The sequence below is a fragment of the Notothenia coriiceps genome, unplaced genomic scaffold (assembly GCF_000735185.1).
Source record: "Notothenia coriiceps isolate Sejong01 unplaced genomic scaffold, NC01 NC01_scaffold00037246, whole genome shotgun sequence".
NCBI classification, from domain to species: Eukaryota; Metazoa; Chordata; class Actinopteri; order Perciformes; family Nototheniidae; genus Notothenia; species Notothenia coriiceps.
In genome coordinates this window covers 24,528,057-24,539,771 of record NW_011369947.1, presented here as the reverse complement: position 1 = coordinate 24,539,771, position 11,715 = coordinate 24,528,057, and the positions used below count along the sequence as shown (strand labels likewise).

Here is an 11,715-nt window from a genome sequence, read left to right as displayed (position 1 = left end):
CAAAAAAAAACATGACTGTCCTCTACCCTTTTCAGTCTACTGATGGTGCATATCCATCAGGTGTTCGCCTCACTTTGACATTAACGTGGGAGCATCCTGCTTTAAATTAAATCAAACTTTATTTATAAGGCACTTTTTATAACCAAAAGGTTTGCATTAAAACACATGTAATACCTATACAAGTTAATAAACACTGGATTCGATGCAACAACAACAAATACGACTCCATTAAAAGCCAAATTCAAAAGGTGGGTCTTGAGTTGGCTCCTAAAAGTAGGAACACCGCCTGCCGCCCTCAGATCTTCTGGGACGCTTTCCACAATGGTGGGGCTGTAATAATAAAAAGACGCCTCACACTGGGTCTTTGCTTTAGCCCGCGGTATGATTAAAAGGCCAGTACCAGAAGACCTGAGGGAAACCTGAGGAAAACCAATAAATGTATTTTAAAATCAATTCAGCATCGCCTTTAATAAAATGTCTTTGGGGGAATGAAAAAGAAATTATTTACTATTTTATTAACAAGCACCTGGTCCCACATGAAGACACGTTCCTCATTTGCCAAATCCTTAAGTCTGTATCTTGTTCAACGTTTTGAACAAGAGCTAAGGCATTGACGTCTCTGCGGCAGGATGGTAATGGAGCTTAGTTCCACTGCTCCTCCCTGCTCCCATGACATGTGACGACTCAACAGATTTCCCAGGAATACTTCTGAGAGAAGGTAGATGGGAAAAAAAACGACAGCTTATTTTGATTTGAAACTGAACATTATCAAAACTGGTGGGTAAAGGAGTAAAATACGGACCTCAACTCACTTAATTGTGTCCACAAGGAGTAGTCTAGGTACGTCTTATTCACACAATGCTGTAGCTCTGTGCGCCATGAAGAAGAAATGCAGTACAATTATTTGGGAAATAGTCTATTGGTAGACAGCATGCCTCACAAATCACATATTGAGCAGAAAAAGTGTTATTTTGTCATTTTAAATGTGAAAATTCAACACTCTTGATCCTCACACATTAGCTGCACAATTTCACACCATCAACTCATATTTATAATACGTCATCAAAACAAATGTGCTTTGGAACTGCAGTTTCAGTGCGTAATCTGAGACACTTGAACTTTCCTTTCTCTGCTTTGGTGCGACTGCAGTTATTGCCGCCATCCTTCTCACCCTCTGTCGAAAAAGCTCATTGAACCAGCATGTATAGACATCCTTTTCATTAAGTGTTTCTACAGTGCTGAACCAACACTAAAGCTAAAAGCGTGTTTTCCAAAGTGGGCTATCTTTCCTCTAAATGTACCGTATCTATTTGGCGGGACAGCACGGAGAGGTGCTCTGCACAAACTGTAGTTCACCACCAAACTGACAATGTGCAGGCCTTATCTCTGGAGAGGTAAATGAAACTGGAAACATTCTGCCATTACTTTAACTCCGCCTTAACGTCACAAAAGACACAGCAGAGATAGAATTTAGGGCGTTTATCCTGAACAGCTCTCAAGTCTGGGTGCAATGTAACCGATTATTTGAGAAACTCACTGAATGTGTAGGGGGCCTTGCCTCCAAAAAGATAAAATGCAGAGGCTCTGGAGTCTCACTTATACTTCCTTAACGTGGAAGTGTCTAATACAATGAATGATGAAAAACTCTATGCTGTGTATGCTTTTTTTTGTCTGCTTGCTTAGAGGTGTGGCAAGTTGGTGTCACTCAGAATTACTATCAGAGCCCAGTCCCTCTTTATAACTGTTGCTATGCCTGTCAAGCTTTCCATTTCAGCATTACTCATATGCAACTTGAGGATTTAATACAGAGGTAGCTTCTATACTACTCAACTCAAATAGCAACTGTCATTGAACACTTTAACAGACTGTAGCTTGGTGGCCAGCTGATAAAGCCATCATTGATTGTTCGAAAATTACATCTGTAGTTGTCTTTTTAATGCTTATAAAACAGCTCTGTTTAAGGTCTTGCATTTGCACTTAATGACTACTTGCTAGACACAGACCAAAGCTCCAGGCAAAAACATAGTATCCAGCCATGTCCCGCTATATGTAGAAAACAAGTTTGTCATAGCATTATAACCAAAATAATGCGAGATTACACTGTTCTGACATGCTTTCCTGCTCAGCTTACACAGTTGTTTGTATTTTAGAGCAGAAAAGCACACCGTATTATCCATTCCTCATACTTTTAGTTTTGGACAGGAGAAAATAAACACCCTTCACTATCTTAAAATGCTGATTCTCACTCTTACTACAGCTGCATGCACGACCCCTTCAGTATGTCCAGAAATGTGAAGCTTGACAGGCCTTGCTTTGCTAGTTATGGAAGCTAAGCTATGAATAGGCAAGTGCTTTGAAATAAAACTGTTTGGCAAACTGTCAGTGAAAAGATAAGTTTGGACTCAGTCAGCTCATGGAAAGAGTAAAACATGATCTTGTGTGACATTTGATGTGTCCTGTCAACCTCCTTCCCTCGCTGTGTGATGATTCAGACTCTGCCTGTATACTGAGGACATAGAGATGCGTTTGATTTGGTCCACAGAGCAGCTTGGGGACACGCAGACCCACATACTTAATATTCATGGCCAGAGCCTTGTTGGCCAAATGGGCGTTTCTATGGCAAACCCTTGAGCAAATCCCTCTCTCCGCAGTGGCACACAGCCACCACAACAGTGCTACTGTAATCAAATGTTACATCTTATAATTATGACCAGAGGGTGACAGTACTCTGATTACAGCAACTGACATGTAAACATCTCGATCAAGGTCATGATTGAAGGAAGGATAACTTAATAAACGTCTCTCAGTTATTTACAAATCTGTACCTCAAAGATAACTTGGACAGGGACTGACCTGGATGCAAATTAATTTGGTTGCAACACATATTATATTATCATTGGCTAAAGGCACAATGTGAAAAATGATATCCTCAAAATAAAATAGAATTGAAATATATGTTTTCTTCTACCACCTGGGGCTTTAAAGTGGGTGTTTCTGTAAATGTGTGCTACTATCACTTTGCATGATATTTCTTTCCCATTAGTCCGTGCATGTGTGTTTTGACGGAAAGTGCAAGGCGTGACCAGGATTGTTTCTTGTGTAAACGTGTCTTCGTAATCATCCTCTCCCGAGGAAATTCCCTCCACCAACTTGCTTACTTCTGTAACTGCCTCTCACCTGCTCCCCTTGTTTTACGATAAGTTTGAAAGTGACACAGTTTTCGTTGTAACCATTAGCAGCATCCTTTGCAGAAACAGTCAGCGAGGCCAGAGCAAGAAGAGAGAATCCCTCGGGTCTGTCTCATTAGAGATAGTTTCGCTGTCACAATTCCCTAGTCTTAGCAGCATTAGGCTTCCCCATCTCTCATGTTAATTACTTGGGCTGAATGAGTAATTGGCTCCTCTTGGATGTTAAAGAAAAGCAAAGGAAGGGACTGAGGAAGGGAGGAGCCGAGCAGAAGCAAAAGCAGATTCGCTGCTTATTTTTTGGTTGAGTTGTTTGAGGGTACGATTTTGGATCGTTTTCTCTTATATTTGATTTCCCCAAGTTCTCCTCCCCTGTTTTTGTTCCATTAGGTCTGGAAGCTGGGACATTGCAGCCAACAGTAAGTTCAGTTTACCCGCGCTGACCGCACATGATGCCCAGAGGGTTGTCGAAGAACTTTGTTCGAAAATGTAAAAATGGCCTGCAGCCAGGGCTGATTTTCAGCATCATGTCTCTGTAATACCGGAGCAATGATTTAGTCTGGGAGGTCTCTGCAATCAGAGATCCAATCTGCATCCCCGTTGCTCTCCGAGGCTTTAGGTAATAGCAACACAAGTGCTTAGCCTGCTTAGGCAGCGTGCTCACACAGACACATCAGAGCTCTGATTCTGTTTATCCAAGCCCCTAATGAAATATTCCATCTTTGCCATATCAGTGGGATGGGGAATTGAATGTGCCGAGTCGGCTGCACACTGTGACCTGCTAGATGAGGGAAAGCTATCATAATGTCAGATTGTCTGTATCATTATTTGCTGCGATTCCGCGTAACTAAGCTTGACACTGCAAGTATTCAATTTGAATGATAATGATATTGGGGCAGAAAGTGTATGCACTTATCTAGAATGGCAACGCTACGCACTGAGTTGGAATAAGAATGAACCGATTTGATGTTGAAGCTCAGGTCTCTTTTGACATGTAGAGTTTCAGGATGTTTTATTGAGGACTAACAGGCTGTAAACAATATAATATAGCAGGGCTCGTACTGCAACCCTTGGCTACAAAAAAGCATGCCGATAATTAACATTTTCGATCTGTTTTTTTCAGATGTTTCTATTTGTTAAATTATTTGGTAATATTTGTTTTTGTTGCAGTTGGCCCACACGCGTGAATACAGTTTCATCGTATCTTCAAATAAAAACGGTTTCTCTCCAACAGGATGAAGTCCTATTAAAGTTGCACTTGAAAACGCTTCAGGGTAACATGCTGAAGCTTGATATTGAACCAACCTATGATACAAAAACTGAGGAATCAATAATGCTGGTGGAAATTGATAACATCCTTGTACGGATCGGTTCTAAAATGTCTTTTGTGACTCTGGAGGAGCTGATGAAACTGATTCAAATGACCTGAGTATTCTTGGCTTTTGTCAAGTTGCATTATGGGAGGTGTAGAATCCAAGGTTATTTGGAAGTCTTTGTGTCTCTTTACAATCTTCAGGGTGTCAGAAATGTATATCGTTTTTCTTTACTAATAAATTCAACATTACATTTTAGTTTTTGATAGGCTTACCGTTTATGACTATAATAATAATATTCCCCAGGTGCACTTGCAGGTGTATTGGCAAATGCTTAGTCAAGGTGCAAACACACTAATATGTTGTTATTGACTTCAAATATAATACACAGGCCTCTCATTCTGAACACCAAGTGTGCAGAGGGATCTGAAGGATCATCTTTGCATAGTATTTGTAATTATCTCTGTGTTTTTGTTTATCTTCCCGCTCTGCTTTGTTTTACTGTTATCCCGCTATGCCCCAGAATCTTCCCACTGTACAAAACTAAGAGGGAAAACAGGCAGTAGTTACATTCTTCATTTTATCACCCATTTCCACAGAGTATTTGCCAGCACTTCCTCGACACAGTGCAGTGTGGTTTTTATGGTTGTTTTGATTAATGCATATTATTTTACCACAGTAAATGCTCTCTTTTTAATGTTCCACCTCTACCTATAACTGTACTTATGAAGAAATGCACTACGGTTTATTTGACTCGCCCTCCCTTCCTCCTCCTCCTCCTCCTCCTCTCTCCTCTCCTCCTTGTTGTTTGCGTTGTTGCTCAGTGTGCTCCAGTGCACAGGAAGATGCTCTGGTTGCTCAAGGTTAGATTGCTCCGATCAACAAAGAGCAAGTGCGTGTTTCCTTTTGTTTGACATGAGCAGCACACCTCCCCAGACAAACATACCGTACACTCACCCATTTCACAGTTATTTCACTGTAGGGCAGACTGATTCTACTCTCAATTTAGCAAGACAAGTCTTCAAAAAGTGGTTTGAAAGATGGCACTAATACAACTTCAACCCAAAACGTTAATAAAATGTGCAGGAAAACTCAAACAGTACATTACATCGCATTTAGCTGACACTTTTATCCAAAGCAACTTACAATAAGTGCATTCGACCAAGAAGATACAAACTTGAAGAAAACAGAATCATATAAATAATACATTGGGTTTCATAGAGCCAAACCATTTTAAGTGCTACTCAACTGGCTTTAGATAAGCCAGTCCTTTGTTAGTATAGAAGTGCTTTGTTAGTATATAAGTGCTTAGTTAGTATATGAGTGCTTAGTTGGTATATAAGTGCTTTGTTATTAATTGTATTGCTCGAAATGGAGTCGAAAGAGATTAGTTTTTAGTCTGCGCCGGAAGATGTGTAAGCTTTCTGCTGTCCTGATGTCAATGGGGAGCTCATTCCACCATTTTGGAGCCAGGATAGCAAACCCACGTTTTTTTGCTCATGGGAACTTGGGTCCCCCTCGCAGTGCGGGTGCATCGANAAGTTTAACAATTATCGGCAATACATAAAACATCAATATCGTCAGAGTAAAGTATACCTTCACCTTTACTACAAAGAGTCCGAAACCTACAGTACAACAAGGTTTATGACTTTTTAGGCACCCAGATGTGAGCGGCGCAGAAGTGGCAGCGCTTCCCACAGTCTGGGGGCCTGGCTTGAAAGGCTCGATCGCCTCTGGTTTTAAAGTGCTGTGGATCCAGCGATTGGTCAGAGGATCTAAGAGAACTGCCAGGATATAAAGCTTTCAGCAGCTCAGAAATATAGCAGGGCTTGATTAGTTGAAGCTCTAAAGTGAGGACTAGATTTTAAAATGTATCCTGACACTGATGGGAGCCAGTGGTAGTTCTTGCTAAACAATATGGTGTGGATGTGCGCTCTTTACTAGTGTAGGGTTAAAAGCCTTTGCATCAGAGTTTTGAACAACCTGGAGACGATGAAGATCCGTCTGGCTCAGGCAAGTAAAGAGACTGATTGGCAGTAGTCTAGGCGGGATGAAATAAAAGCATGAATGATCATCCTCTAGTTCCACCTTTGATACTAAGTTCTCAGCTTGGGAATCGTTCCTCAACTGGGAAAAAGCAGCCTCTGATCAAGTGTTTTTTAATGTGTTGTTTTAATGACATGGTTAATGCAATAAACACACCTAAATTCCGAAGACCTTGACTGGGTTGACGAGTCAAGGCTACCCATGTGGTGGCTAATAAGAAAGGGATCCGGTTTTCTGGAGCAATGATCAGAGTCTCTGTCTTGTCCGAGTAAGTTGAAGAAAGTTTTCACTTAACCACTGTTTGATGCTCCGTCAAGCAGCAGTTAAGGAGGACATTTGTGGTAGCTCAGAGTTTTTTGAAGGTGCAGTACAGCTGATATCATCCGCATAAAGATGGTAGGAAGACATTTTGGAACTGGTAATAGCTGTTCCCAGGGAAGAATATACAATAAAAACAGAATCGGGCCCTAAAACGAGCAATGTGGTACACCACATGTCAGGTCAGACTGTTTTCGGAGAAGAAACTCCGGTTGGGAAAACACATTATATAGTTCTTTCAGTAACGATAAGAATCCAACCATTTAAAACCAACCAGCTAACCCTAAATCTTTGAGTACTGTTTCTCATAATGTCATATCAATAGATGTCGAAAAAGTCAGACGAAAGGTCCAATAAAACCAAAACAGTGGTATTCAACAGAGTCGGCTGCCATCATGAGTCACTGGAAACACTCGAATAAGGGCAGTTTTCCGTCGGGTGATTACTGCGGAAACCGGACTGAAATTTATCCAGGGACGTTTTTTCCCTTAAGGAACACTGTAAGTTTCCTCTGACACTATTTTTCTAAAAGATTTTGACAGAAAAGGAAGCTGAGAAATTGGCCTATAGGTTTTAGGTGTGTGATGGTCCAGATTGGCTTTTTAAGTGCAGGTGTCAACACTGCCATGTTTAAATAAAAAAGGTTGGAACGCACACCAGTTGAAAGTGAAAGATTCATCAAATATACAAGCAGCGGGCCGATCAAATTGAAAGACTGTTAAAAAGCAGCTAGTAGTGAATGAAGTCAGTAGGAGGCTGAGGAGGGTTTCATTTGTAGAAGCAGAGCAGTGATACCTGGAGAGTCACCTGGGTTAAAAGAGGACCAAGTACAGGGTGGGGGGCATTTTCATCAACAAGAGTTTAGAGAAATCTGTGTGAAATGTTCTCCCCTGATGCTCTGATTTTATTTACAAAATATCTAAGAAAGTTCCATTGCTTGTCTGTTTTACATACACAGAAATTGGGGACAGCAGGCGGAGACAAGAGAGTAATTGTGGTTCAAACAAGACTCCTGGGATTTTTTTTATTGATGATATTATTTGGGGTGAATACTGCGGTCCTAGCATTCCTCACATATCATTAAAAGAGGCCTAAGTTCCCCTTAGATGGGGTCCTGGGACCTCTAATTGTGTCGCGATTCCAGAGACGTTCTGCTTTTCGACAAATTGTCCTAAAAGGAGCGGATGGAGTCATTTTCCAGGGTGAGGCAGAAATTACTGTTGCATCCAGCTGGATTTTCACACCAATGAAACTTTATTCTAAAACTAGCCCAAACAGTGCTATTAAAACTTGGATAAAAATCATCAGGTATGATTTATTCCAATCAGTAAGGCCTATTGAGTGGCTCAAACAAAGCAGAGAAATCATTGCACCTCAAACTGATGAAAAATTCCGCCTTCGGGCTTTCTTTTAAAAGGAGGAGGGTTTACAGCAAAGTTAAAATAAAAAGGCACACAAGCTATGATCACGACATGAAGGTCCTCCACCTGCACATTCCCAACATCCAGGCCAAGTGAAAAAACAAGGTCCAGAGTATGGCCCTTTGTATGTGTGGTCCACTGACATGGTTGGGTGAAGTTAAAAGAGTCAGTGATGGATAAAAAGTCAGTAGCTGTGTTACAAGAGACATCATCAAACGTGAAATGTTAAACAATCTCCAATGATTAGGGACCCTCTCCAGTTTAATAATGGAAGAATAACCAAGTCTGTGAAAAAAAAAGGAAGGTACTCACTTGTTGCCAGAGAGGACGCGTTAAATTAAAACACAATAAATGCTGTTAAGAGTCCAACTCTGAGTAAATCTTGGAACTCCAAAGGAAGAGAAAAGAACTTCGCGATTACCCAGTTCTGCCACCAGTATTGCTGCTCGCGATGCACAACAGCGAGTCCCACCCACGCGCGTTCCATGCGAGGGACCGATCACAGAGCAGCCGGAGGACAGAGCCTCCTTAGTGAAAATAGTTTCCTTTGTCCGTCGCCCACGTTTCAACAAGGAACATTAAAAATCCATGTGTCTCACTCGAAAAGAGTTCATTAAAGAGTCAGGGATTTTGCCTTGGAGATGGAACGAGCGTTCAATAATGCCCATCCGGATCGGCACTGACAGATCAGCTGTGGCCACAGCTGACTGTAGACGAGACTGACAGCACCCCGGGCACCTGTTGCGATTGACAGGAACTCCAGCCGGAGGCCGGCGCAGTCCTTCTCTGTCGCGGCAGAACAGTCCGCGCGAAACACCAAAGAGGTCCATAATCCCAGATCCACGAGCGGCCAGGAGCCGAGAAACGCTGTGTGACAGCGTGAATAAATCCATGACTGGGGGGATCAAGTGGAGCGTCCGCGCCCATGTCACTGGAGGGAAATCGGTCGCAACCAGCGAGTATGTTCATGGCGACTGGACCCAGGACCATCAGCCCGAAAAGCTCGCCTCCTCGATACCTGTACGCCACCTCGGCAACCCCTTCTCCTGGATTTCTTCCCTGGCTTACCTGGACGCCAGTTTGCGAAGAGAAGCCGGTACTCAGGTGAGGAGGAGGAACACACAAACCGTGGCGGAAAAGTTTGTCGGTAGCCCTCCCGGGAGTCAAAGGGTCTTTCCATGGACGCTTTAATCCGGAACAAGGACCATCGGTCATAAACCATTGCAGCAGAGATACATCCATTTAGAGGTGAGGTTATGACAACAAACATGACAGATAAAAACAGCGAAAAACGGGTGGCAGCAGGAGCAACAATAGCCAAGCCAAACAGAGGCGCCATGTTGAGGGAGTTGCAGTAGTCTAGGCGTGAGATGACAAGAGTCTGGACCAGAACCTGCGTCGCTTTCTGGGTCAGCTGGGGACGTATCCTCCTGATGTTGTAGAGCGTGTATCTGGAGCAGCGGGTTGTTACAGCGATGTTTGCAGTGAAGGACAATTTGTTGTCTAGGGTCACGCCTAGATTCCTCGCAGTCTGAGTCGGGGAAACAATAGAGGTGCCGATGTTGATTGTTAGGTCAAGAGTGGGACAATCTTTTCCCGGAAGGAAAAGCAGTTCAGTCTTGTCAAGGTTGAGCTTGAGGTGGTGAGCAGACATCCACTGAGAGATGCCAGCTAGAAAAGCAGAGATGCGTGCGACGACCTGGGTCTCTAAGTGGGGAAAGGACAGAATTAACTGGGTGTCGTCAGCGTAGCAGTGGTATGAAAAACCATGCGGGCTAATGACTTGCACTCGGACATTAGGGATTTTCTCTCATAAATGTCCGATGAGCCAAAACGTTTCTTTCAAAACAAAGCTGTTCTGTTCACATATAAGCAAACATTACGTTTGAGTGATTTAGTGAGCTGGTGTTATTTTTTTCAAACCACAAACCTGGCTATTTCAGCACCACGCGCTGTCCACCTACTTATTGATCCACTATCAGCGTCAGTGCACCCCGCTGCACTGTGCCTGTGCGGTGTGTCATTCAACATGGATACAAGTACAATAAGAATTCTTCAGGTGTAGGTAGATTCTGTATTCGGACATTATAGCCTATTTGTGCGACTGTCGGTCCGATATTGTAAAAAAAATTGCTGGCCACCGCAGGCCGCCTATTGCCGACCCATGCACTAGTCGCTTCTTAAAAAAGCTTAGTATTGCTCTTAAGGTATGTACAGCAACTAGTGAAAGCTACCTTTTTGATTGTATCCAACTTTTTATCAACTGATAGCTTCTCTTATTTGATGGAGGTTGTTCTGTAAGAGAGGAGGGATTGTATCACTGGACTGTAAAATATGAAAGCAGGTTTTTGGAAGTGAGGAACATGTCACACCTGTCGACAATGAAATCAGCCCTCGGCGCTAAACTCTCTTCCTTACTTTCCGCCTCAATACATAACGGGCACACTGCTTCGCTTCAGCACTTATTGGAGCTGAATAATGAGGTGCAGAACCATCCAGTATGGAAGTATTTCCCTAGGGCTAGTGTGGGCTGTAACATCTGGCAGTCAGTGGAGGTGTCTCTGTGAACCCAAATCCTTAGTTCTTCTGTTTCATGAGAGTGATTGAGAGCATAGTCATTTCTGAAAGAGCGAATTTCGGCAAACCTTAATTAATAATCCTGTTTCTTCAGCAAATGAGAAAACACAAAATGTTCAACCAACCTTAAAATAATGAATAAACATTTAAAGAAAGGAAAGCTATCACTGTGTTTATCAGCATGAGTCCTGAACAGTGGTTCAAGACCCCTGGAGGGATTTCATCATGTGCAAAAGTACCGTACAAGCTTTTACTTCAACCAGCAAAGCCTACCATAACCACACAATAACATGTTTCTGGGCTCAAAAGTTAATTTAATCATAAATCAAATAAAAAACAAACAATTCAATTCAACTGTTATAACAAGGACATGATTATACTCAGGGGTGCACATCACTTTTTTGTGAGTTACTCAGATGAGTACCAGGAAACAGCGTTTGGTACTCACCCCACACGAAGCGTGGTCCTCCTCAGTGTCGCATTCACTGTCCTCTATTTACACTTCTTGCATGCTAGATGATGAAGATGATGAAGAAGCACCTCCCTGTCTCTTTTTGAGCCTTCGATTTGCTTCTCCAAAACTTGTTGCCAAAACTGTGAAGTCCTTGCATTTCCTGAGGCCAAGTTGAAGGATCAAATACTAAGAAATGATCACATGAATTGAAGTCATATCTGATTTCAGATGTGGGAAGTTACTAAGTACACTTATTCAAGTACTGTACTTAGGTACAATTTTGAGATATTTGTACTTTACTTGACTTTGATCTACTTTGTAAAATTAGCTGCACCTTTACCAGCTTTGATAACACTTTAATGATCAATCATTACAAAACATATCATATATATTATTCTGAA

The 11,715-nt window shown here is 42.2% G+C and overlaps 1 protein-coding gene across 1 annotated transcript in view; it reads left to right on the top strand.

Moving 5' to 3' along the window:
- The window catches only part of cxcr2 (chemokine (C-X-C motif) receptor 2), a 50,683-nt gene that overhangs the window by 35,337 nt on the left and 3,631 nt on the right, over positions 1 to 11,715 (top strand). The window contains exon 4 of the mRNA XM_010795724.1: positions 9,038 to 9,387. Within this exon, the coding sequence (XP_010794026.1) occupies positions 9,038 to 9,387 (350 nt within the window). The remainder of the gene's footprint in view (positions 1 to 9,037; positions 9,388 to 11,715) is intronic.